The sequence below is a fragment of the Pipistrellus hanaki genome, assembly GCF_964339955.1.
Source record: "Pipistrellus hanaki genome assembly, chromosome: X".
NCBI lineage: Eukaryota > Metazoa > Chordata > Mammalia > Chiroptera > Vespertilionidae > Pipistrellus > Pipistrellus hanaki.
Genome location: NC_140524.1, coordinates 11,200,627 through 11,228,243, shown reverse-complemented (window position 1 = coordinate 11,228,243; position 27,617 = coordinate 11,200,627). Strand labels below are relative to the sequence as shown.

At 53.9% G+C, this 27,617-nt stretch overlaps 2 protein-coding genes across 2 annotated transcripts; both read right to left on the bottom strand.

Moving 5' to 3' along the window:
- Positions 1–380: 380 nt before the first annotated feature.
- TREX2 (three prime repair exonuclease 2) lies at positions 381–3,718 on the bottom strand. The gene is made up of 2 exons (XM_084871157.1): positions 2,027–3,718; positions 381–1,425 (listed from the first exon to the last, which is right to left on the bottom strand). The coding sequence occupies exon 2, from the start codon at positions 1,395–1,397 to the stop codon at positions 687–689; it is 711 nt and encodes a 236-aa protein (XP_084727283.1). The 5' UTR covers positions 1,398–1,425; positions 2,027–3,718; the 3' UTR covers positions 381–686.
- Positions 3,719–3,900: 182 nt separating this feature from the next.
- Positions 3,901–27,307, bottom strand: HAUS7 (HAUS augmin like complex subunit 7). Its single transcript, XM_084871116.1, has 10 exons — positions 27,059–27,307; positions 25,614–25,729; positions 20,331–20,398; positions 18,008–18,069; positions 13,242–13,333; positions 12,670–12,807; positions 12,496–12,580; positions 11,840–12,052; positions 10,856–10,967; positions 3,901–4,219 (listed from the first exon to the last, which is right to left on the bottom strand). The coding sequence occupies exons 1-10, from the start codon at positions 27,221–27,223 to the stop codon at positions 4,122–4,124; spliced, it is 1,149 nt and encodes a 382-aa protein (XP_084727242.1). The 5' UTR covers positions 27,224–27,307; the 3' UTR covers positions 3,901–4,121.
- Between the last annotated feature and the right edge of the window lie 310 nt (positions 27,308–27,617).

Genomic DNA, 27,617 nt, shown 5'->3' with positions numbered 1-27,617 from the left:
CGGGAGAGGGAGGAGCTGGCAAGAGCTGGAGCTGAGCTTTGCCCCGGTGGCTCCGCCCCTGCTCCTCCTCCTCCCGGAGAAAGCCAGAGCTCCTTGGGGGCTGGGGCAGCCGCTCCTTCTTTCTTGGGGCCACAGCAGATGTCCCTACATCCCTGTTCACTCATTTCTGAGGTGACAATGCAAGGAGGCAAAGGTAGACCAGCCGAGGCGGCCAGTGGCTCGGGGCCCACAGCCTGTGTGCACTCAGGTCTTTCCCATCCCACCCCATCCCCAGCCCTGAGCTCCCTGCAGGGAGAGGCCACCAAGGGCCAGACCTGCGGGGCTGCCCCCTGGGCCCTGACCGGGCTCCCTGCCTGGCCCTCTGGGCAGGGCATGGGGGGCGGTGAGCACAAAGTCAGCTGGTGAGCAGTTGGCAATGTTTATTGTAAGGCAGGGTGAAGGGTGGGAGCCCGAAGTGGCAAACTCCAGGGGGTGAGGCTGGGGGCTGGGTAAGCCAGTGCCCAGGGAAGGCCTGACAAGTGTCAGGCTAAGAAGTTGCCCGGCTGAGGATGGGGCCAGGGAGAGAGGTAGTGGTCCAGCGCCTGCTCCAGACCTCAGTGGGGCCGGATGGTCAATGCTGGTGCTGCTTGTGGTACAGGAAGTGGACCTTGCCCCCCTGGGTGGTGACATTACCTAGCTCCTGGCACTCAGTCCTCCAGGCTCGGGCTGTCGGGCGGCGTGTACATGGGCCGGATGTGAGCCCAGCTGCGGGCCTGCTCGTCGGCCCAGGTGAGCAGCTCAGCCGCGCGGTGCAAAAAGACCATGAGCAGCGTGTGTACATCCCCCTCGGCCGAATGGGCTGCGCTGGGCTCTGCCTGGAAGTAGCGGCGAAAGAGGCTGCCCAGGCTGTAGCCCTTGCAGCCCTGGGCCCGGGTGCCATGGCTGTGGGCACGGTCCAGGCCCCGCAGGGCTGGCAGCGTATCCAGGCAGGTGGTATCCCGCGGCAGGTGGGCACCTAGGCGCTGCAGCTCCGTGCACAGCAAGGGGAAGTCGTAATCAAAGCCGTTGTGAGCCACGAGGCAGATGGGGCCCTCCTGGCGGCTGAGGAAGGCCTGCAGCGTCCTCACCACGGCCTCGTCGAAGCCGGCCTTCCGGCACTGAGCCAGGCCCTCGCTGCTCAGGCCGGTGATCTCGCTGGCCTTGGAGGTGAAGGGGCGCTCCGGGCACATGCACAGGGTAAGCTTGTCAAGGATGCGGGGCAGCACGGGGGTGCCAGCCTCATCGCGCTCTGGGCTCTCCAGAGAGGAGCGGTGGACGGCGAACAGGGATATCTCCGCAATCTCGGGGTCCACATTGGGGAGCCCAGTGGCTTCCAGGTCCAGGAAGACAAAGGTCTCAGCCCGGGGGACCTCAGACATGGTGGCGTTCGCACGGGGACAGTGACACCTAAAGTTGCCAGAGCAAGAGGCACAAAACCTGAGGGCCAGGGATGGGACTGCCTGGGCCCGGCCACCTGCAGGTGTCCCAGTGGCCAAGGCTCCAGCCCCTCTGGGTCTCCTTCCCGCCACCCACACTCCATCCAAGAGGACCTGAGGCTTTAGGGGCGATTTTAAAGGCCCACATTCAGGGAGCGTGCCAAGGGGCCTCCAGAGCTTGGACCTGGGGCCCAGGGACTGTCACTTCTGTCCAGGATGAGGCCTGTCTGGGGCTCATCACCCCCTCCATTCTGGCCCCCAGTCCCTCCTTGCCCATCCCCACTACCAAGCAGTGAAGGAAGCCAAAGGAAGGCCTGTCTTCAGGTCCATGTCATCAGAGACGTGGGGAAGAAGAGCCCAGAATGGTATCTTCACTGAGATACCATGGCCCAGAGCCTCAGGCATAGCAGCCCCAGTGTGCACCCCTAGGCTCAGCTGCCAGGAAGCAGGCACCTGAGAGAGCCTCTGTCATCCCCGGCCTCCCTGGCACTCAGGCGCTGGCCCCAACCTGGCCTTCACCTGCCTCCGGGCTCTCAGTGGCTGTCCTCGCCAACCCAGCCACACTGGCTTACCTGGGGCGGACGCTGTGGTGGCTTCCTGGGCTGCCGGGCACCTGTCTCCTGCACACAGGCTGCTCCGGGCGGCCTTTAATCAGTGCCCTTTAATCAGCAGCCGTGGCCCGCCCTCAGCCGCCTGTTGGGCAACGAGGAGGCCCGAGGCCGCAGGACCTGTGTGGCCGGCTCGCCATCCTCTTACTCGCTCACAGCCACTGGATACACACACACCCGTGTTGACAGATCGGGAAGCAGGCTCCCCAGGGAGAATCTCGGCCAGCCCATCAGCCACGGGCCGAGGACGTGTCGTCACAGGCACAAGGAGGAAGTGCGAGCCTCCCGCCCAGCCGTGTCTGCAAGTCTGGGCCAGCCGGGCCGCAGCAGCTGGGCTTGGCCAACCTGGGTTCGATGCGCAGCCCCACGCTGGGGCACCTCTCACAGAGGCATGAGCCCCCCTCTTCTCTAGGGCACAGTCCCCCTTGTCATAGAGGACCAGGCTGCCTCTTGTGGGGACAGTGACCTTGGAGTTGGAAAGCAGCACCCGCACACACCTTATTCGGCCATGAAGGTGAAGGGTGCACTCTAATGATGGAGCCTTAGTAGCACCCCCATGACTAGGGGCTCTTCCTCGCCCACCATGTGGCCAGAAAGGGGAAATGGCATCTGCTTCCGGGGTACAATGACCCACAATATCTAAGGAGCCTGTAGCATGGACTTCCGGGTTATGGCAGGGAGGCAGGAGGCCCGGCCCTTTGAGCCATGTGGGTTCCGGCTGAGCCAATCCCTCCCCTCTGAAGGAGCAGGGGGAGGGGGCTGTCCCAATATCACCTAAAGCCTCAGGACCGCGGGAGCAGGGGTGAAGCCCAGCCCCTCAGCTCCGGGCTGCAAGGCCTTCCCAGCCCACCAGGTTCGGCCAAGAGTGAAGGACACAGTTAAGGTAAGAGGCAGGGGAGGCAGCAAGGCCATCCCTGGTCAGGGAACCTCATTCTGGAGCAAGACATGCCAGCAGTTGGCCTGTCAAGTTGTTGGCGCACCTGGACAGTGGTGACGTTGGGCCTGCCTGTCCTCCCACATCCCACTGTAACTGTGTAGGGGATGCCCCAGGCAGGCAACTAGGGTTCGGGGAGGAGGGAGCTTGAGTAGGAGGAGGCCTGGCACCCAGCTCCCAGGAGCCTCCGCTTTGCAGCACCCACAGGAGACTCGGGGAAGCAAAGGCCCAGCTGCAGGGAACGGGGCAGAGGTGCCAGTGAGGCTGGTGGAGGCCACCCCCCTCCCCCCAGGCCTGCGGAGACAGGGGCCCCACCAGTTGTGCCTGTTCTTGTGCTGGGAGGGAGGGAGGTGGCTGTGACAGGCACACTGCTCAGGAAGATACTGGGTCACCCTGAAAAGCCCAGAGAGCAGCTTCCTGGACAACCAGTCTGGTCACCAGCAAGAATTCCCCCGGATGTACCAGGCTCCCTGGGGAGGAGGAAAGAGGGAACATGGGCTGGGTCCACTGGATCCCCGATGTCGTGGGTGCAAGGAACGGGGGTGAGGGACTGCGAGGACCCTGAGACTAATGGGATCCTGAGACTCATCACAGGAGGGGCTGCAGCTGGGCAGGGGGCAGGCTGTGGTCATAGGTGGCCAGGTGTCATGGCAACGTGGGGATTTCCAGCACTTGGCATCGCCAAGCGTGGCAGGGGGTAAAGTGAAGCACTAGGAGCTGCTCGTGCCCATGCAGACCAGGAAGGAGTGGAGCAGGGCCAGGCCCCCCAGGATGGCAGGTGTGGCCCAGGCCCTGGGACCACCAGGATGTGAAGGGAGGACTGGGCAGCAGGCACCACAGGCCACTCAGCTGGGGCCGGCCAGCAGGAGGAAAGAAGGAAGGAGGCCGTCACGCAGAGCCATGGGAGCAAAAAGCAGGCGACGAGAGGCCATTTCTTCTAACCTACGGTTTCCTTTTTCTTCAGCTCACATTGCCCCACCCCCTCCCGACTTTCCCCCCTTTCCACCCGCACCCCCACAAGGAGCTGAAGGATCATGCATTTGAAGGCTATGCCTGGAGAACATGAGGGTTATAACTGCTTCCCCTGCCGATGGCTCGGTCACCCCGATCACCCCGGCTGCCTCTTCAGAGAATCACTTCCAGATCGAAGCCTTCTTCGAGTCTCTTTTTCAGACTCACACTGAAGAGCTTATACTTCTGGATTAGTTCTTCCATTTTGGAGGCTGCAGAGCAAAGAAAAATACAAACCACAAAGTGAGTCTAGCGCCCCCCATGGCCATCAAAGGGCTTACGGCCAAGGCGGGGGGAGGGGGGAGGAGTGGGGGACATGGGGCTGGTTCCCACGGTGAACCAGAAACAGCTGAACCAGTCGTTGAACGGAGAACAGTGAGGGCCACGCAGATGGAAGGGGGGTGGGAGGACATGTTGTTGTGACTCGAAACACAAATCAAATGACATGGTCCTTAGTTGTGACCTGCTGCTTTGCCTTCAGGGGCGGGGGACACTGCCACAACATGCATCTGCCTCTCAAGGTACCAACTTCAGATGACCACCGGGCATGGAACGGGGGGGGGGGGGGGGGGGCGGGGGGAGAACTTGAGCTTGCTCCTCTCCCCCACGCTGAGTATGGGGGTTTCCCTGGTGGTGGCGCCTTAACTTAAACACACCCCTCTTCTTTCCTCCACCAGCTTGCTTCCCTGCCTCCTCGCCCATCCACATGGCAAGGCAGTTAATTGGCATTTGGTCCTGCCCGTCCCAAGGGTGACTCTGAAGCTCAGGAATCATGGGGTGTGCCTCCCGGTGACTGGCCCCAGGGAGAAGCTAGAGCAGGCAGACTCCTGGCAGAGCTGGGACCAAGCTTGGCCCACCCCAAGATGGTTCCCAAACACCCTCCCCACTTGACATTGACGCTCTTGCTGGCATCGCCATAGCCCTCTTCCTGTTGCAATCACATTGCTCCACAAATAGGCTCTTCCTAAGTCACCTTGGGTGTCATCTGCCTTCATGGGATCCTTAGGTTTTCCCAACCTCTAGCCCCTCTAGCCCAGCGGTCACCAACTGGTGGTCTGTGGACCACTCAGTGGTGGCCCATGAGATCCAAGAGGCTCTAGCCCAGGGGTCCTCAAACTTTTTAAAGTGGGGGCCAGATCACGGTCCCTCAGAGAGCTGGAGGGCCGGACTATATGAACTACTAATTCCTACTGTAACACCTCGGCTGCGCTCACTGCCCAAAAAACCTGGCGGGCCGGATCAGACTCCTCTGCGGGCCGCATGTGGCCAGCGGGTCGTAGTTTGAAGACCCCTGCTCTAGCCCATTGCTCTCCCAGGCTGGCCCTGCCCTAGTTGATAAATTAGTTAACATATCTCCCTTCTGTCCCAGACTCGGGTCAATACCTGGCCCTGTGTTGGCTGAGCTAGGCTGGGTCTCAGATCCTAGGCCGGAAGCCCTAAGCCCTCTGGAGGCCGCAGGCTTTCTCTCTGGAAGCTTTGTGGCCCAGCCCTACATCCCTACTACTTTGGACTTCAGAAGGCTGGTGGGCCTGGGCACATCCCTTTGGTTTCACCTATTCTAGGCTTAGAAACTGGAGACTCACCCCCTCAGCTCTGTGCGCCTGTTCCTTCACTGGTATCCTCCATCCTTCACTGTCTCCTCCACCCTCCATGTTCCTTCCTCTCTTTCTCTGGAGAGCTTGCTAGCCACCTGGCTCGGGCCTCTGCATTGCTTCTGTCTTCATTTTCTTTCTCTGTTTTCTTTCTACTCTTAGACATTTGTCGCCTCATTTTGTTGTCTACCTTTCTATTGACTTTTCAACAGCCTGGCAAGCCTTTTTAACTTGTAGGGGTGTTTGCTTGTTTTTCTGCACTTTGCTGTTCATCTGGACATGATATAAGGCTGCACTGAATGTGGTCAATACGTTCTGGGACTCTAGTAAAACAACGTATAACGAAACCAATTCTACCATAGGCTGAGGGATAAAATAGCATCTCATCAATATTCTAACAAAAGGACATTGTTCGAGGACCTGCTGTATTGAGTATGCGAGCTCATTTCTCTGAAAGGTCCATTAGCCCAGCTTTCCAGGTCTTCTGTCTTTCATGGCGCTGGCCCTGCTGTGTTCTGCTGGAGTCTCCATTCCCTGCAAGGTCTGCCCTCCATCAAAGGAGCTCCGTGGGGGAGGAGCAGCAGGCGCAGATGGGGGTCAGCCCATGCCATGGACCCTCAGAGGCCAGAAACAGGTGGACTTCATCTGGGTTGCTGCCTGGGTTTGCCATTCATTCATCTCAATAGGGTCCATTTCACTGGGAGCACCAACCTGTAAAGACCTGCTTGGCTTTCGCCCTCTGCTTCCGGCCTACTTGCCAATGCCCCCTCGCCAGGGCTGTGGGCTACCAGGCACACACACAGCTCCAATGCTGCTTCAGGCTGGCCTTCTGGCTGTGGTTTTCTCCACCCCCTGCATCCATCAAATCGCTCCCATCCACTTTCTAGCTTCCACAAAGCTGCTACAATCTCGATCTCTCTATGCTGGTGCTGTTAACTCCCTCCCTCAGTCCCAGCACAGACAGGGATGCTTTGTTTTCTAAGTGCAATGACATTTTCATGGCACTGGGGACTCCAGAGGCCTGGGAAGTCAAATGGGGCCTCAGGTCCACCCAATGGAGATGGTGACTGGTGAATGACAATGGGACAAGCAACCAACATAATCGGCCTACTGGCATCCAGATTGGTGGCCCAGCTTCTCATACAGGGAGGGGAAGTAGCACAGACACACAGGTGGGTACAGGGGAAACGCACAGGCCATTCTGACTGGTCCTTGGCATGAACTGTGCCTCTAGGGTAGGGGTGTCGAACTCAATCAGAGAAGGGGCCAAAATCTAAAATCCAGCCTAAATCGCGGGCCGAATGGTTTACTGAACAGTCATAAACTGACAATGTCATAAACTGACAGCGGAGTGCAGTGATGACAGCGCGGTGCGGGCCACATTGCAAGGCCTGGCGGGCTGGATTTGGCCCGCGGGCCTTGTGTTTGACACATGTGCTCTAGGGTGTCTACAGCCCAAGAACTCCTTTCAAGCAAAATCCGGAACTGAACTTGGACATGCAGTAAGCCTTCCATGTGTAAGGCAGCACCACTCAAAAAAGTAAAAGGGTGAGGGTGAGGGTGAGGGTGGGGTTCACACATCTTAGACAAAAAGGGCGCCTAGCTACAAGGTAAAACTTGCCCTATCCGGTGTGACTCAGTGGATAGAGCGTCAGCCTATGGACTGAAGGGTCCCGGGTTCGATTCCAGTCAAGGGCACATGCCCGGGTTGCGGGCTTGATCCCCAGTGGGGGGCGTGCAGGAGGCAGCCAATCAATGATTCTCTCTCATCGTTGATGTTTCTATCTTTCTCCCTCCCTCTCCCTTCCTCTCTGAAATCAATAAAAATATATTTGAAAAGTACAAGGTAAAACTTGCCACTGGTCCCGTGACCATGGCTGAGATGGCACACAATGAAGAAGACTAATGATCACCATTACATTAATGACAGCATGGACTGTAATTTATTAACAGCAATTACACGCATTGGGGGTGAGAGTCATAGTGATAGTGGTGCTTAGGATAAATGTTAGGATATATTTGAAAGTGGAGGATTCTGTTGCAGTTCAGTCCAAAAGAAGAGAGATATCTGAGTGCCCGGTATACATATGGCAAGTGTCTGTGCCAAAGCCAAGAGCGGGGAAAGGTTGGCAGCCCGAGGAGAGGGCTAGCTAGAGAATTCATGCAAAGACAGCCTCCAAAGGGAAGGCCCAGAGGCTATGCAGCCTAAAACCTCTCTGGGGGTACACTGGGGAGAAATGGCTATGGGCCCATGATTTAGTACCTGCTGCCTGAGGTGGTGGATAAGAGTTGGGACAAACCATAGACTCAGCAGAAAGCGTGAGAGAGGCTGGGGAAACGAGATGCCCACAAGGGAGTCTTGAAAGCTATGCAGGCCCGAGACTGCGCAGATGCCCAGGAAAGACCTGAGAGGGCCCTCAGTGATCACATCTGGCTCAGGGCCCTCAGGCTCAGAGCAAAGAGGATGTGAAGAAGAAAGAACTGTCAACTGTCCAGCGGGTGTTAATAAAAAACATGAAGCCGCACATCCAGGAAGCTCAACGCATTCCAAAAGGGATAAACTCAAAGCAATCTACACCGAAACATATTCTAATCCAAGTGTCAAAAGCCCAAGACCAAGAGAATCTGGAAAACAAGAGGAGGAAGTGTACAAGGGGCTTCCGTAAGAGCAACAGACACACAATCATCACCAAGTCAGGACAGCGGTTAGCTGTGGGCAGGAAGAAGCATGTGAGGGGTTTCGTGGCCGCTAGGCATGGTCTAGTTCTCAATCTGGGACATGGTTACTCAGTGTTCGCTTTGAAATCATTTGAAATGGAATAAAGGGGGATTGCACAGGGAAAATATCCAACTATTTCATGTTTCTATCCCTAGGAGTTGAGACTCCTCCCTAAAGGCTATATTTCTTACCAAAGTCTTCTCAATGTATATTTCTAAAATAAAAAAGATACTTACTCAGAAAAAAAATATTGAATTGAAATGAAATGAAGCTACATTTTTGCCCCTATCCAGCAGTGGAAATGCCAGAAAGATCAAATCCAGTGCTGGTGAGGATACAGCAAGATGGAAACTGCTTGGCCTTGCAAATGGTGATGAGTCGAGTCTCTCCACCATGACCTCAGGAACCCCATCCTAAGGACATAATTGAAAGTGGGGACCCACATTTTATGTATGAACATGTTCGCTGCGCCCTTTTCATTTTTAAGTATGTTTTTGTTGATTTCAGAGAGGAAGGGGGAAGAAGAGAGAGAGAGAGAAACATCAATGATGAGAGATAATCTTTGATCAGCTGCCTCAGCATTCCCCCTACTGGAGATCAAGCCCACAACCTGGACATGTGCCCTGACTGGGAATCAAACCATGACATCATAGGTTCATAGGTTGACACTTAACCACTGGGCCACACCATCTGGGCAGCTGCATTCTTTTTAAAAGACTGAAATGGGGGAATTATCTAAGTAATATGTGTTTATTGGGGGAATATATGAAGACTAGAAAGCAGGGTAAAGAAACAAATTAAACTAAACTACCTCTGATTCCAATAGGGAGAAAACAATGTTTACATTCTGGCCCATTCCTGTGAGGGGTTCTTCTATATTATTTTCCTTTATTTATTTTGTTTCTTAAATATTTTTATTGGTTTCAGAGAGAAAGGGAGAGGGAGAAAGAGAGAGAAACATCAATGATGAGAGAGAATCAATGATCAGCTGCCTCCTGCAGGCTCCACACTGGGGATCAAGCCCACAACCCAGGCATGTGCCCTTGATCGGTATCTAACCCAGGACCCTCCAGTCCACAGCCCAATGCTCTATTCCCATGTTTGGCAAACTGCGGCTCTTTGGCCCCTTGAGTGTGGCTCTTCCACAAAATATCATGGCCTGGGTGAGTCTATTTTGAAGAAAGTGGCATTAGAAGAAGTTTTAAAAAAAATTGGCTCTCAAAAGAAATTTCAATTGTTGTACTGTTGATATATGACTCTGTTGACTAATGAGTTTGCCGGCCACTGCTCTATCCATTGAGCCAAACCAGCTAGGGATAAACTGTTTTCCTTTAGAAAGCTGAGGTCATCTAGCGCATTTCCTTTTTACCATGCATTTTTCCTTCAGCATTCTATAATATACATTTCCTTAAGGTGCCATCACCAACCTCTGAAATAAGGAACGCTACGCTTCACCATGTAGACCATTATCTACCTTAGTGCTACCCAATGGCAAAGCTTCACCTTATTTTCATCTTACACTATTACAAACCCTGCAACAGTATTAGGAATTACACTCAAACCTGAAAGTGACCTACACGCTCAGTAACAGAAGATGGTAAGCAAATTATAGCAAATGGCGGAACAGAACAGTGTTTGATAATTAAAAATGCTACTTTGGGAACATGGGAAAATGCTTATAATGAGATCCAAGGGAAAGAACATATATATATATATATATATATATATATATATATATATATATATATATATATATATATATATATATATATATATATATAGCTAATATGCAAAGTGTAGCCTTGGGAGTTCCCCGGGAGACCAGTTCAATCCACTTGCTATGACATGTGCTGACCACCAGGGGGTGGTGTGGAATGAAGCTGGCAGCAGGAAGGCCCAGATTGGCCCTGATTGCTGGCCAGGCCTAGGGATCCTATCTGGGCATTAATTTTGTGCACCGGGCCTCTAGTAATAATATGAAAGTACACGTGTTGTTATCACACTTCACTTATACAAAGAAATAAAAAAAAATGAGAGGAAAAAGAATGGAAGAAGCCCAGGTGGTGTGGTTCAGTGGTTGAGTGTCGGCCTATGAACCAGGAGATCACAGTTCGATTGCCGGTCAGGGCACATACCCAGGTTGTGAGCTCAATCCCCAATGAGGGGGCATGCAGGAGGCAGCCAATCAATGGTTCTCTCATCATTGATGTTCCTCTCTCTCTCCCTTCCTCTCTGAAATCAATAAAAATGTATTTGGGAAAAAGGAAGAGAGAGAACTAGACCAAAATATTTGGTCTATCTCTGGGACAGGTTATTGCATTATTTTTATTTTATGGTCGTCTTTGGGTCATCCCAAATTTCTACAATTTAATGTTCTGATTTTATAATCTGTCGAAAGCAGAAGGGGCCAGTCCCCAAATGTTCCCCAAATACTGGGTGAGCACAGAAGGAACCCTGGCATGAGGCAGGTGCTAAGCCTAGGTGCACTGGGACAGCCCTGTCCGCGACTGCAGCTACATACAGAGATGATCACGTACCCAGACTCATCGCCACGTTGGCACCGTAGTTCTGCCCACCCTCCTGCTGCTTCTCCGCAGTATCAACAGCATTTGATGAGGTTTCAGTGACGTCCAACACTGCTTTCAGCAGCTGAGAGGGAGGGAAACACGTGGGCATTAAGTTCTGTGGTCTGACCCACAGAAGGCATCTCTTGCTTCCCACCCAGGTTCACGTTCAGCGTGTGCTCCTCCCTGGGCCCTCAAGCATGTGACATTCACCCCCAAGGACACCCATGGGTGACGGCAGGACTTCCAGCTACCTGGAGACTCACCCATCAGGGTTCTGCAACCTAACTTCCTTCTTCCTAGCCCAGCGGGGATGCCACACTAGCAGGTGCCCCATCCCACACTGGTAGCCAAACAAAGCCAATGGCACGGTGGGAATATATCCCATGTTGGGGAACCGTTGTCCCCCAATCAGAGGGCCTTTCTGATGGGAGAGGACAGGAGCCTTTCCATTACGTAACTAAGACAAATGTAGAAGCCCTGAGCCAATGTCAGACTTCCACAAATGGCCACTGGGCTCATCATCATAACCAAAGCCTGCGTTTAGGTTGGCTCTGGGGCTCTGAAATGTAAAACTTAAGGAGCAAATATTCACATAGTTGGCTCAGCAGCGTGAGACCACTTTCTCCTGTTTCTCTGAGCTGAGTCAAGGGCACAAACAGGAAGCGTGTGGCTATAGGGCATAGTTCTTCCAGGCCCAGGGTCTTGGCTCAGGTAACACCCCCTGAAGTGTAGTGAGGTCCTCAAAGGGCCATCAGTTTAACCTTCATCCCCTCCACGGCACCAAGAGAATCTCCTGCCCTAACCCACCGAAGGACCCAGGCTGAGGGCGGAGCCCAGAACCCAGTTGTGCCACTTGCTCACAGGGAGCCTGGGCCAAGTCCCACCCAGCCCTCTGCCCCAGCCCCAGGGCCCCTGGCTAGGGCCTGCAGTGGGAGAGGAGATGGCGATTCCTACTTTGCGGCAGGAAATCAGAGTCCTGCACACGGTTTCGATGATGGGGCCCAGCGGGTGGATGAAGGGGCAATCCATGTTGCAGCACTCGCTCAGCTCCTTGTCGTACACTTGCAGGAAAGCCAGGACGAGCTGGTGGAAGTCAGAGATGACCAGGCGCAGCTTCTGCTCCAGGATGCCAGCTTCGGCACTGCCCCTACCAACCGCTCTCTTGTGCTGCACAAAGCCAGAGAGAGAGGGCCCCTTGAGGTCGCCCACCTGTGCATGGGGCACCAGGTCCCTTCCACCCAGCAGGGGCCACCCCGACTTTCCAAAGACCAGCGGTGGAAAAGGACACCTTGCGTTCGAGCAAGGTTGATGCTTCTGGCCTCAGCCCTGCCGCTGCGGCCTGCGGGGGGGGGGGGGGGGGGGGGGCGCAGAGTCCTCCTCAGGGGAATAAGGAAGCCAGGACAAGGATTTCTGGAGGCCAACCCTTTGAATCTGACAGGAAGCCTCTCAGCTCCTGCCCAGAGCTTGTCTGTCTCTCCCCTTCACGTGAGCTGAGAAACCACTGCATTCTAGCCCATCAGTACCTAGGCACACGCTACCTCACTTAAGCCTTGCCCCTAAGCTCATGGTAAAGATGGGGTGCCTTAGGCCCTGCGAGCCAGCACTCTCACCTCCGCCCGCAGGAGCTCCAGCTTGTCCACGCTGTCCTGCAGCTCCTTGACCATCACTAGCACAGACTTGTCCTCATTCACCTTCCTGCAGGAGGAGAAGGGGGGACACTTCCGTCGTGGGCCACACGTGGGAGGAAGAGTGTCTGAGATCACAGAGCCATGCAGGGCCCATACCTCTTGCTGTCGTAAACACTGGTGTTCACACGTGCTTTACAGTCAGGTCTCAGGAGACTGCGCAGATGGGGGCTGGAGAAGAGGGTCCCCAGTATCTTCTCGTTCTCCTCCCTGGTCTTCTTGAACTGCCTCTCCACGCTATAGAGAAAGCACAGGGCCGCAGTCACTAGCCGGACGGAGCACAGCATCCGGGGTCTATGCTGGCAGCCTTTTGAGGTCCCATGGGGGAAACTCAAAGAGGCCACACAAGAGCTGGCCAAGAGAAGGGGTCTCCTCCAGTCCCCGCCTGCTTTGGTAGCTGGAGCTGAGCCCCATAACCCCAACAGCCCACCTACCAGCAGGGACAGCCTGAGCACACCCTCCCCTCAGCAGGCCCAACCCCTTTCACCCTGACAGCCCGGGACCTGGGCCAGTATGCACCTGCGGCAGCCAGGGAGAGGGGTGAAACCCCAGCTAGAGATGTGCCCAGTGGCAGGCCCAGGTGCCCAGCAGGTCCCCGGCCGACCAGCTCCGGATGAAGAACCAAGGACACCTGCTGGCCATTCCGTGGAGGGCCTGTCCCGAGACTTTACCTGGACATGATGAGGCATCCGGTGGCCATGCTCCGGACCGCGTCCAGCAGCTCTTCCATGACGCGCAGCTGCTCCAGGGTGCCGCCCCGGCCCTGGGCAGGAGACACCGCATGCGCTCACTGACAAGGCATGCTGGGTGCCCCCGCCGCACACCCCACCCTGCTGTAGCTAGCGGGGAAGAGAAGCCTGGGCCACCAGCTCTGTAGTCCCCACCCGCCAACATTGTGGACTCCCTGTTCACGCCCAGCCCTGGGCTGCGGTAATGCCTGGGACCACTCTGGGCCTGGGACCACTCTGGAAGTGACAAGTGCTGTGGAAACACATGGGAGCGTGTGCTCTTTATACATCCAACAGTGCGGCTTCTTGAGAGGGCGTGCAGGATGCAGGAGGGCCTGCTGAAGGCAGAACACACCTCACAGGGACCTGATGGTGGCCTGATCCTCAGGAACAGCTCCAGGAGGAGGAGGCCTGTCCTTCTCAGCGATCACCCTCCCCAGCCAGGAACCACCAAGCTGATGGCACAACAAGACGGGACCCTGGAGGTGGCCTGCACCAACCCTGCTCCCCCTCACAGGCAGATCAAGGACTTGTCCCTGGCAGGCAGCACGCAGCCAGCCTTCTTGAGAGGGCGTGAGTTAGCCCCCTGCCCTACACACCTACAGGTGGCTAGGATTCCTGGCAGGCAGCTGCCCAGCCAGGAGCTCAAGGCTTCAGAAGTATAAAGCCTCCCTCCTTCCAGAAAGAGGAGAAGGCTTGCAGCCAATCCCCAGGACCCACTTATAACCCGAGAGACCTGGCCTACTCCAGAGAGCCATGTGAGCAAGGATGGCAAAAAGTTGGGCCTGCCACTCCATGGAAGCTCCTCATTGCCCTGCCCTGCACACCTGCTGTTCTGAGGAATGCACTAGAATGATTCCCTCAGCCAGCCTCACTGGTCACTTATTATAAAGCCCTCCCAAAAGCATTTGCACGGCATGGCCAGTGTGGCTCAGTGGTTAAGCATCAACCATGTACCAGGAGGTCATCGTTCGATTCCTGGACAGGGCACATGCTCGGGTTTTGGGCTCAATCCTCAGTGTGGGGCGTGCAGGAGGCAGCTGATCTATGATTCTCTCTCATCATTGATGTTTCTCTCTCTCTCCCTCTCCCTTCCTCTCTGAAATCAACACATGCCATCTTCCTCTCCCATGAAATGCCCACCTCTCAGAGTGGGACAGAAGGTGTCCGCAGCCACAGAAAGGCAAATGCCAGAAAGAGTGTAGGGAGGCACAGAAACCAAGGTTACCACTCAGATGGTGACTTCTGGCTGTGTTCTCTCCTCTGCTCTCCCCAAACCTACACTCAGCCCAGCCCAAACCCAGAAGAGAGTTCCAGAAAAGAGAACCCTATGGCGCAGAGAGAGCAGGAGAAATCCCTGGCCTTTTCTCCCTCCCTCTTCTTTGGTCTCTCAGATCTCAGACCTCTGGCAATAGGATGGTGGGGGTGGCAGCAGCGATCAAAGTGGCTGAGGGCAGAAAACAGCAGGGGCAACACTCGGGGGACAGGGAAACTTCCTCTCCATTCGGTGGAGCTATGGGGCCAAATCCTGACCCCCCTTCTTCCTCTCTGTCCTCCTGCTGCTGTGGTGCAGTCATGACGTGAGTGATTTACGGCTGAGGACGCAAAAGGAGAGTCCCTTCCCACCCCCCACCCCCCACCCCCATCCCACCTCGCGGGAACCAGGTAGTATAAAAGAGATGACAGGGAGGGGAGAGCTTAGGAAAGTGACCCCAGAAATCTGTTTATGAATGTCTGGGCTCACCCTATTCCTCCCCACCCCCCCGACCCATTTGAAGGTGGATCTGATCTTGATGAGCATTCTGAAGACTGATCACTAAGCCAGGGGAGAAACCACCCAGGTCCCAGGCCAACCACCAGGTGGCGCACGTGCAAAACAGACACAAATGGCACAAAGGCTGTGGGAACTGAGCTGTCACTGGGACCATAGGCCAGAGAAGCAGGCAGCTGAAACTAATCAGGTTAAGTGCCTTCTCAAATATAAACATTCTCCATAAAATTTAAGACCCAGAGTCAAAGTAATGGTCAAAATGTCCAGGACACAATCTAAAATTACTTGGCACATGAAGAAAACCACAAAAATCTCTACTTGAATGAGAAAAGACAATCAATTGACATCAATGACAAGATGATGCAGGTGCTGGAGTAACGTGACAAATTTAAAGTGGTCATCATAAAAATGCTGAATAGGTCATCATGAATACTCTTGAAACAAAAGTTAAAATAGGATGTATCAGCAAGAAAATAAGGTTTAAAAAAAACACATGGTAACTTTAGAATATAAAAAAATTGAAATTAAAATCTGACTGAATGACTCAACAGCAAAATGGAGGGACAGAGGAAAGAATCAGTGAACTTGAAAACATTAACAGAAACTATATAATATGAGCAACAGAGAGAAAACTTTCCAGGTATGGCAAAGACACAAACTTGCAGATTTGTGAAGCTGAGAAAATCCAAACAGGACAAACACAAAGAAATCTTCCCACAAACACATAATCAAATTGATTAAAAAAAAAAAAAAAACTAATGACAAAGAAAACAGTGTTAAAAGTAGCGGTAGAAAAACAATGCATGACCCAGAAGGGAAAAATGATTCAAATGACTTCAGATTTCTGAACAGATTCTGCAGAGGAAGAACTGCTAACCCAAAATTCTGTACCTGGTGAAAATATCTATGAAGAATGAAGGGGCCCGGCCTGAGAGGCTCAGTGGTTGAGTGTTGATCTATGAACCAGAAGGTCACAGTTCGATTCCTGGTCAGGGCCCATGCCTGGGTTGCGGGCTCAATCCCCAGTGTGGGGGATGAAGGAGGTAGCCAATCAATGATTCTCTCTCATCACTGATGTTTCTATCTCTCTTTCCTTCTCCCTTCCTCTCTAAAATCAATAAAGATATATTTAAATAATAATAATAATAATAAATAAATAAATTGCTGAAGGCAGTTCTTCAGACAGAAGTGAAAGGATACCAGAAGGAAACTTTGAGTATCACAAACAAAGGAAGAGTAAAATCAAGAACAAAACCCTATTATCATCTCAGTAGATACAGAAAAGCATTTATAAAATTCAACACCCTTTCATGATAAAAAAAAAAAAACTTAATGTAGGAATAGAAGGAACATCTTCAACCTGATAAAGGACATCAATTAAAAAAACAAACAAACAGTTAGTCCAGCTAAAGTGGCTCAGTAGTTGAGCAGTTGAGCGGAGACCCAGGAGCCATGAGGTCACGGCTGGATTCCGGGTCAAAGCACATGCCCAGTGAAGGGCGTGCAGCAGGCAGCCCATCAATGATTTTCTCTCAACAATGATTCTCTTATAACTCAAGAATAAAAAGACAAATAACACAATTAAATGTGGGCAAAAGAACTGAACAAAAATACTTCTCAAGCCGAAACCGGTTTGGCTCAGTGGTAAAGCGTGGGTCTGCGGACTGAAAGGTCCCAGGTTCGATTCCGGTCAAGGTCATGTACCTTGGCTGTGGCACATCCCCAGTAGGGAGTGTGCAGGAAGCAGCTGATCAATGTTTCTCTCTCATCCATGTTTCTGACTCTCTATCCCTCTCCCTTCCTCTCTGTAAAAAATCAATAAAATATATATTAAAAAAAAACTATTATAAAAAATATTTTTCAAAAAAAAAGATCTATAAATAGCTAATAAGCACACGAAGATGCTCACATCATTTGTCAACAGGAAAACACAAGTTAAAACCACAATGAGATCGCCCTCGCACCCACCAGGATAGCCGGAACCAAAAAGACAACAGTATGAGTGGTGAGGACGTGGAGAAACTAGAACCTCACACGTTGCTGGTGGGAATGTAAAAATGGCGCAGCCACTTTGGAAAATAGTTTGGCTGTTCCTAAAAAGTTCATAGTCAAGTTACTATATGACCTAGCAACTCCTAGCCATATACCCCTCCTAGCTGTATACTCCAGAGAACTGAAAATATGTCTTTAGTCAAAAACATGTACAGGAATATTCACAGCAACATCCTATATGATAAAAGGCTAATATGCAAATTCTTCCCTCTACCCCCCAGGGAGTTTGACCAGGAGACTAGGAGTTCTATCATTCACTCACTATGACATGTTCTGACCACCAGGTGGCAGCATGGAAAATGGCAGGCGACCAGCAGTAGCTGCTGGGCACTGAAGGAGTGAGGAAAGGAGGAAGGAGGGCTGGGAGGCAGGAACCTTATAGGCCATGATTCCTGGCCAAGCCTAGGCATCCCACCTATGCATGAATTTCGTGCACTGGGCCTCTAGTTATTTATAATAGCCAAAATGTTGAAATAATTACTTCAAAAAAATTTTTTTTAAAATATTAAGAGTAGAGGGCAGGGTTTCTTTCTTTGAATCTGGAGTGACTTGTGGGGGTGGGGAAAATGCATGGGCTCAGGAGTCACGGGCCTGGGTTTGTCACTGGGTGACTTCAAGTGAATTGTCACCCCTCCTGTCAAATGGGCCTAAGACAAGGACTACTGCCACAGGTGGGCGTGACAATTACTGACATGTTACAAGTACTTACCACAGTGTTGGTGTGTAGAAAGTCATCGACTAAGTACAAGATGCACTCTGTCCCTTTGGCCATCAGAAGCCTCGGCCTCCTCAGCAATGGCTATGCTCTACTCAAGGAATCCTATGGGTTCCTGCCCTGGGGGGCTAGGGAGCAGGGGTGGGGATGAGTGGGAACACCCTCTCTTACCAACAGGATGTCCGAGGTAACCGGCCCAATCAGCATCAGCTCACGGCTCACTGACAGCATCACTGTCGGAACACAAGGATTCTATCACTGCAGATACCCACCCAAATAGGAGAGGACATCACGCACCCAGGGGGTGCACAAATATGCAGGGTCCCCAGTAGTTCTCTGGGAAGGGTGTTCCTGCTCCATGTCAGCAGGTCCAGTGACCACAAGGCCTGCAAGATCCAGATGGATAAGGAAGCAGGTGGACCACACACCTAGGTGCTAGGACTGCCTTTTTTTTAATTAATTTTTTATTATATTTTTTTTACAAATGTGTCCTTATTCCCCCATTACCCCCCAACCCCCACTCATACTCCACCCCCCTATTGTCTGTGTCCATTGATTAGGCTCCTATGTATGCACACAAGTCCCTTGATTGATCTCTCCCCATTACTCCCACCGACCCCCAGCCCCCTTCCCTGAGGTTTGAGGTTCTGACTGACGTTTCTCAGTCTCTGGATCTATTTTTTATTCATCAGTTTATGTTATTCATTATATCCCTCATATGAGTGAGACCATGTGATATTTATCTTTCTCTGCCTGGCTTATTTCACTTAGAGTAATGCTCTCCAGTTCCATCCATGCTGTTGCAAATGGTGGGAACTCCTTCTTTTTTACGCAGCATAGTATTCCATTGTGTAGATGTACCACAGTTTGTTAATCCACTCATCTGCTGATGGGCATTTAGGCTATTTCCAAATCTTATCTATGGTGAATTGTGCTGCTGTGAACATAGGGATGCATATATCCTTTCTGATTCGTGTTTCTAGTTTCTTGGGAGATATTCTAGAACTGCCTCTTGCTGTGTGACCTGCACCCAGTCACTGCCCCTCTCTGGGCATCAGTTTCCTCACCTAAAAATAAGGGGTCACATCCAATGCTCTTCCATATAGGAACCTCTGGCTTCTAGAAGCCAGACTGCTGCCTGAGGAGCTGACAGAGGTCAGAGAACCTTCCCAGGTGAGAGCAGTGTAACTTCCTGCCGCACTGCCGGCACCCAAAACAGTGCAGGGCGCCCCACTAAGACTTGTCCGGTGGGTTCGTGATTCTAATCTCCCTCTTTTTTTTAAATATATTTTTATTGATTTTACACAGAGAGGAATTAAGAGAGATAGAGAGTTAGAAATGTCGATGAGAGAGAGTCATCGACCAGCTGCCTCTTGCACACACCCCCCCTGGGGATGTGCCCGCAACCAAGGTACGTGCCCTTGACCGGAATCAAACCCGGGACCTTTCAGTCCGCAGGCCGATGCTCTATCCACTGAGCCAAACGGGTTTCGGTTCTAATCTCCCTCTTTGTAGCAGTTTCTCCCATTGACACTCTTTAACAAGCACTCATGTCTATCGCCTGCTTGGACACTCGACACAATCCCACTAGCTGGGCAGGGCTGAGGTTATTATCGCACTTTACAGAGGAGAAAACTGAGACCGGAAACGGCCAGGTCAAGGCTGTGGGCCGGGGTTAGCACCTGTGCGTGCATGTGCGTTAGACAATGTAAGTGCTGTCTGATGGCCAGGCTCACCCGGCTTGGCCGTGGTCCTATCGGCAGGGAAGTAGCAGACACAGTGTGGGGGAGGCCAGCCCCCAGGTCAGCCTTGCAGGCTTCGAGACACAATGTCTTGTTCTTTAGGCCTATCTGTGCCTCAGGGACAGCTGCCCCCAGATAATGAACTTGGCAGTGCCGGCTGGGACATGGGTCAGGACTCCAGGGTCCAGTTTACTCCATCCTGGCGTGGTTGGGCAAAAGGCAGGCCTGTGGAAATTTCAACTTTTAGAGACATCACTGTGAAGATGAAGAGTTAGCCGCCACCCTGAGGACCGCAATTGGGTGCCCTTTACCTAATAATGCCCATTACAGGGTTATGGACAGTTTCTGCTGGGAAAGGATTGAAAAGAAGTGGTTACAAGATGAGCCCCCGGGGCCAGTTGCCTGGTATGTTCCTAGGAATACCCGGTGTAGTATGTAAGTGCACACACCAGTGACACGGGGACATACCCATCAGTGGCATCTCTGCCCACAGAGCCTCGGGGGATGGAGTGGCAGGGTGACAGGTTCTTGGTCCTATTCACATGTCCCTACGAGAGTAGCTCACCCATTTGCTATATCAGTGGGGGAGGAAGCCTGATTCTAGAAGGTTCTAGCAACACCCAAAGGGTGTGCACTATCCAGAAGAAACCAGTCCAATGGGAAATTCATAGCTCACTAAGGAGGCCAGGCACAAGCTCAGAATTGCCCAGGATCCCACCACCCAACTCCATACTCCCCTCACACAGACTCACCCTGGATCTTCGCTTCCTCTGGGGTCCTGCTTGCTGGGTTGAGAACCGGGGCCGAGGAGGGACAGGCCCTGCAGGTAAAGAGCAAAACCAGTCAGGGCGGAGTGAGCTGCAGAGGCACCCTCACGACCCTTCCTTATACAAACCCTAAAAAGTGAATTACTGTCTGGCTGGTGTGGCTCAGTGGTTGAGCACTGACCTATGAACCAAGAGACCGTGGTTTGATTCCAGTCAGGGCACATCTTAGGTTGCAGGTTCGATCCCCAGAAGGTGCATGCAGGAGGCAGCCAATCGATGCTTCTCTCTTATCATTGTTTTTTTCTCTCCCTCTCCATTCCTCTCTGAAATCAATAATTTTTAAAAAGTGTGTGTTTTTTTTAAATCAGCGGGGGAGGAGGGGGGGACTAAGCTACTCCAGGTCTCAGCTTTAAGCCCTTTGGAGGCTCCTAGTATTATGGGCTCTGGGTTCACACACCCCACTGCCTGGGTGGGGAGACAGCAATTCCAGCTGCCCCTCCTAGTGTGGTGGAGCCTCAGCTTCGATGACACCACACAGATAAATGAAACAGTGGCCACTCAAAGCATCTTGCCTTAAGATGCCAAGCTGGTGGACAGAGCACTTTCCAGACACAGGCCACATCCAAAGGCAGTAAGGGCCGCAGTGCCTGGCAGGCAGCACAAGTGTAAGGTGACCAGAGGTCCCACTTTTGGCGGGACAGTCCCGATTTTTAACAATTTGCCGGGACCGTCCCGCCAAAAGCGGGACATCTGGTCACCTTACGTAAGTGCCGCGCAGCTCTGGCCTCCCGATGGGTCTCCTCTGTGAGGAGGCCATGGCGTGAGCCCCACAAGCGGGATGCCATGGTGGGACCTCCCTACATGAAGACAAGAGGCTCTTTCCTACCCTGGCATCAAGATATCTAGAGACCACGCCTTCTCGTCACGCTGACTGTTCCATGGAGGGGCCTCACTGCTCTTTCCCTGGGGCCATGCCCAGAAATGCCTGTGTCCCAGGCCACACCTACCCTGACCATGCTGGGGCCCTGGGAGCCAATGGGACCGCCCCAAGCCTGGGCCTGGGACCCCTGGGACTGCAGCAGAGAGAGGGGGGCCAGACCCAGCAGCCTCAGCTGCTCAGCTGCACCTGTCTTCACGCCTCATTAAGACAACACAGCCCCACCCCCTCCCCGGTCTGCCAAAGGCAGGGGCAGAAAGGGCAGGAGAAAGCGCCCACCATGGGAAATGCTAGAAGGCTGCCCCCGGGGCCCGCTTGCCAGGCAAGGTCCCCACTCACAAGGCACCGAGCGCTGGCGAGTGCCCAGCGGCCCATCAGGCTGAACCGCAGCAAAGCACTTCAACACACTAAGGAACAAGTCCGCAAAAGCCTAAGTGACCTTGCTCGGGAAGGGCTTTCATTAAAGTCGATTTTCCTGGAGCTGCGGGGAGCGGGGCAGAAATGAACAGTGTTCCAAGCCTTGAAAGCAAGTACAGCTCTTTGGGAGCCAAGGAAACTCGTGTTCCACGAACTCATCCCCCCAGGGGGCCCTGGGGCTCCTGCACAGAGGGCCAGCTCAACCGGCGTTTAGGCTAGCCACCAGAGCTGCCATGCTGAGCTCCCCAGCCCATACTGGGTGCGGCTCCCAAGTTCTGCCGAGAGGGGTGAACAAGGTGGCCCCAGAGGAGGACTGAAATGGAAAGCCACGTGCAGAGAAAGCCAACAGGAACTGGGCGGAAGGGGGGAGACTGAACCCCGTCCAAGCCTCTTTCTGGGCTCTTGAAAAGACTAGAGCGCTTTTGCCAGCGTGGGATCATTAAAAGGATTCAGTTTCTTGCGTTTAAAAAAGCACTAAAAGCATCTGAGGAATGCAGCTGTGGACTGCCCCCCGTGCCTCTCCTGCCAGCAGAGCGACCCAGTGCCCAGCTTCCTCTGGCCAGGCAGATCTGGGCTCCCCGCCCCCGCCCCCCCGGATCTCCGAGCCATAGCCTTGGCCTCCCTCTTCCTGGGTGGGAGCTCAAGACCCCCCCGCAATAGAGCCGAGGCTATCCCCAGTACTCTCTCTCTTCCCAGGTTCCCGGACAAGGCGCTCGTCCCTCCGGGGCTGGCAATGGCTGGCACGTGAGCCATCTGCCACTCTGAGCCAAGAGCCTGCCATGTTTCCCTGCAGCTGTTGCTACATCTTCCATATTGATCTCCCTGCCTCTGGTCTCCCCCCTCCAAATCCATCTGCCACAGAACCCGAGTCACCTTGTCAAGATGCCAATTTCAGTACGGTGCTTCCCTGGTCCCACGCTCTTCCTGCACAGGGCACCAAGTTCAAAGGCCTCGTGTGGCTTGCAAGGCTCCACGTGAAGCTGCCCTGGGCTGCCATTCAGGCGGCTGCTCCCTGGCTCTTCCTCCCACACAATTCCCTGCTCCTGGGGAAATGAGCACCTACCATCACCTGTTCCATCCCAGGTCAAATGCCACCTCCTCCCTGCCAATGTCCGTGGCACTCAGACTGCGGAGGTGTGCCCAGGACTGGGATTCGTGCCTGGGCCTTTTGCAGTCACTGAAGCCCCAGTATCTGAATCTGAGGCGCCTGGAATGGCACCGACACATGTGTACCTGGGCCCTCTTATCAGTACCTGCCTGGTACCTGCCCTACCAGCTCCCAGTGCTTTGCAGAGCCAAACAGGACAGCAGGCGAGACAAAAGCAACAGGCCGAGGACTCTGGCAGGAGGGGTGTGCTCCAAGGTTGTAAGTGTCCAGGGGAAGAAAGGATATGTTTTGCCTTGGAAACTGGAGACTTTTTTCAAAAATATATTTTTATTGATTTCAGAGAGGAAGGGAAAGGGAGAGAGATAGAAACATCCATGATGAGAGAGAATCATTGCTCAGCTGACTCCTGCATGCCCGCTACTGGGGATAGAGCCCACAACCTGAGCATGTGCCCTGACCGCGGAATCGAACCATGACCTCCTGGTTCATAGGTCGATGCTCAACCACTGAGCCACTGCAAGCAGGCAGAATTGGAGACCTTTAAAAAAAGAGATAGGATGTGCCCTGGTTCAGTGGGTTAGAGCGTCATTCCATGCACCAAAAGGTTGCAGGTTTGACCCCTGGTCAGGGCGTGTGCGGGAGGCAGCAGATCAATGTAGTTCTCTCTTAACGTGGATGCTTTTCTTTCTCACTTCTTCTAAAATTAATTTAAAATTTTTTGTAATAATCCTATATACTAAAAGCCTAATTGGCTAAGTCTCTGTTGTCTGGTCGGCCATTCAACCAATCAAAGCAAAATATGCTAATGATACGCTAAGGCCACTCAACCGCTCGCTAGGACGTGCACTGACTACCAGGGGGTAGGCGCTCTGACCGGTAGGTTAGTTGCTGCTGGGGTCCGGCTGATGAGGACTGAGCAAGATGGGCCGGACACACCCTGGAGCCCTCCTGTGGTCCCTCCCCAGCTGGCCAACCTCCTGCATTGCTCCCTGGCCCTGATCTTGCAACAATGGGGTCCCTCGGCCTGGCCTGCACCCTCTTACAAATCCGGAACCCTTTGGGGATATCGGAGAACCAGTTTCAGCATGATCCCACAGGCCAGGCCAAGGGACCCGACTGGTGCATGAATTTGTGCACTGGGCCTCTAGTAAAAAATAAAAGGAGATGTGTGACCTGGGTTTTTGAAGGCTGTGTCAGAGTATGTGCGACATGCAGAGACCAGGTGAGCGAGCACACAAGGGTTGAGAGCATGTATGCCCAGGTGTGTGGTGAACCTGAGGGACGAGCCTGCAAGGCAGCAGGAGAGACTGAAGCATGAAAATGCCTCCTCCTTCCTCCTGGCTGTCCCTAGGATACCGAGCTCAGGGACAGCCTGCTGGCATCCTGTGGCCCAGCAGGCATCAGCTGGGTACAGGCTAGACCACATGTGTCAAACACAAGGCCCGCGGGCCAAATCCAGCCCGCCAGGCCTTGCAATGTGGCCCGCACCGCGCTGTCATCACTGCACTCCGCTGTCAGTTTATGACATTGTCAGTTTATGACTGTTCAGTAACCATTCGGCCCGCGATTTAGGCTGGATTTTAGATTTTGGCCCCTTCTCTGATTGAGTTCGACACCCCTAGGCTAGACCCTCAATCCTCCACTGCCAGGTTCCTGGCCAGGTGTCTTCTGTAGCTGCAGAGGCAGACAGGCCAGGCAGAAGAGGGGCAGGCCCAGGCCTGGCCTCATGAAAGATGCCTGTACCAACCATGCATGGGCATCCCTGGGGCTCATGCCCAAAAGCACTGTGGAGCTTTCCAGATCTTTCCCCTTGCCATCAAGGCAGGATTTGCTTCCCCTACACCAGGGGTCCTCAAACTTTTTAAAGTGGGGGCCAGATCACGGTCCCTCAGAGAGCTGGAGGGCCGGACTATATGAACTACTAATTCCTACTGTAACACCTCGGCTGCGCTCACTGCCCAAAACACCTGGCGGGCCGGATCAGACTCCTCTGCGGGCCGCATGTGGCCCGCGGGCCGTAGTTTGAAGACCCCTGCCCTACACAGTGCCAAGCAGATACACCAGGCCACACCTTGACCTGAAGGACTGGGAAACTGGGGGGTCTTGGCCCCGCTTGTATCTCCTCAGTGATAAAACCCGAGGCAGCCAAAACCGGTTTGGCTCAGTGGATAGAGCATCAGCCTGAGGACTAAAAGGTCCCGGGTTTGATTCTGGTCTAGAGCATATACCTTGGTTGCGGGCACATTCCCAGTAGGGCGTGTGCAAGAGGCAACTGATCGATGATTCTCTCTCATCCATGTTTCTAACTCTCTAACCCTCTCTCTTCCTTTCTGTAAAAAATCAATAAAATATATTTGAAAAAAAAAAAAAAAAAAGACCCGAGGCAATTAAGTTACAACTCCAGCATGACCCTCGAGTTTCCAGTCTGAAAACAAAACGACTAAAGTAAGTAGATCATTTCTCAGGCCCCCGCCAGCCCGGAAATCAGTAGTTAAAGTAAAAAAAAAAAAAAAAGAAAAGAAAAGAAAAAAGAATGCTCAGAAGCCAAGCTGACTACTACAGCCAAATGGTGTGTGTGTGTGGGGGGGGGCATTTTCACCCCAAATTTGACCATGGCTCTATAGCTGGCACTTCTTACCTCAGCAGCTGCTGTCACAGTGATCTGGGGTAGAGAGAACAGGGCCCCTGGGGTAAGGGCCAGGGGAAGGGGGGAGGGAGGAGGAGAGGGGCGGGAGAGTGGAACCAGGGACAGAACACACCCCATCTCACTCAGGTGGCTTGGGGGAAGCGGCAGCCATGCCATTACCGTGTATACATCCACTGCAGGATATCCATGCGGTACTTCGAGGGAGTACACAGCAGCTGCTTCACAGTCTCCGGTTGTTTGATGTGAAGACCCCTCATTAAGGGGCATTGGAGGTCCTAAGCAAGGAAAGGGAAGCTTTAGGAAACCAGAATCAACGAAGGGCTGCAATGCAGTTCTGCGCTCATGCCCTGGCTGCTCCTCCACGCATGTTCACTGCCACGGGGCACACACCAGGCTTGTTAGCACTGACAACTGCCTGCAGGCACAGTCCACCTCCACCCCCCGTGTGCGCGCTACAGCGTCCTCCTCTCTCCTCCCTTTCATCTTGTCCAGGGGTAATTTCCCCTCCTTCTCATCCCCATCCATGACAGCCTGCCACCCCACTTCCATAAAACACGCCCCTCTCTGGGCCCCCATAGCTATTTGACCTAGTAGCAAGTAAGGGCTTTAGTAAGATTCTGGCGGGGAGACATGAATGCAGGCTTCTGGCTAAGGGACTAAGGGGACTGGGTGGAGGGAGGGGAGATGGGGCCTACAGGGCCTCTCTTGGAAGGGAGTAGAGGAGAGGGGAGGAGGAGAGGAGAGGGAAAGAGGAAGGGAAGGGAAAGGGGGAGGGGAAAAGGGGAGGGGAGAGGGTCAGGGAGGGGAGGGGAAGAGAGAGGAGTGGAGGGGGAAAGTGAAAAGGGGGGGATGGAGGGGAGCAAGTAGAGGAGAGAGAGGAGGGGAGGAGGATAGGGGAAGGGGGAAAGGGAGGGGGATAGAAGAGGGGAGGAGGGAGTAGAGGAGAGGGAGAGAGAGGAGGGTAGGAGAATAGGGGAAGGGGGAGGAAGGGGGATAGAAGAGGGGAGGGGTTAGTGGGGGGAAGGGGAGGAGGACGGGGGTAAGGGGTAAGAAAGGGGGATAGAGGAAGGGAGACAGAGAGGAGGAGAAGAGAACAGAAGGGGGAGGGATGGGGGAAAAGCGAAGGGGACAAGGGAGTGGGGCAGGGGAAGGGTGGAGGAGAGGGATGGGAGAATGGAACCAGGGACAGCTACCGAACCCTGTGTAGTGGGCTTCATCACTACTCCCACCGTTGGCCTGTGACGCAGATCCGTCTGTGACGCAGCATGGACCCTTCCCGCCTGTCTCCCCAGAACCCACCCCCACCCCCAAGACCAACGGTCCCTTCCCTCCCCGCCCTTGGCACTAGTTTTGCGCGCCCAGAAGGTTCAGCACACTCGCGGCGCCGGCCAGGACTGCCAGACACTGGCCGTGGAGCCAGCAAGAAAGTCCAGGGCCACTCAAAAAGCAGACCCATACTCCCCTCCAGGCGTCCCCAATAGCGGGAGCGCTGCCTGGAAATAGTGGCGGCGCACACAGTGCCACCAGCTTCCGCGGGAGGCCCGCCAGCCCCTCCGCCCGACCCCGCCGCCGCCGCCCCGGGTGGGTCCCTGGGCCCGCAGCACCTTCAGCTTCTCAAACACGTCGATGGCCAGCTTAGACTCTCTCTCCTCAGCCAGGTTCTCGGGGCAGTAGCAGCCTCCGCCAGCGCCGGCGGCGGCATCCCCGCCCGCGGCAGCGCCAGCGTCAGCACCAGCAGCAGCACCAGCGGCAGCACCCAGCTCGGCCATGTTTCACGCTCTTCGTGGCGCCCGGGGCTCACAGGCCGGCGCTGCTGCCAATCACGCAGTAGCCGCAGTCCCGCCCACCAACCAGGGACGGGGCGGGGCTTCCACCTCGCCTTCCCATTGGGTTTCTCACGCGCCAGAGAGGGGCGGGGCGAGACAGTGGGCGGGGCCTGGGCGGGCTCTCCTACACCAGCCGAGCACGCGTCACTGGCGTGGGCGGCCGGATTGGTGACGCAGGCGGGTGCGCCTCCTCCAGGAGAGGGCGCTCCTGGGTCGGGTTCTCCCTGGGAGGATGGAGGGCAGCTTTGGGGACTGAATGGCACTGGGACCTCTGTTCCTTCTCCTAGCACTATGCTCTAGCTCCTGTTTCCCACACTACTGGACTTAAAGGGGAATT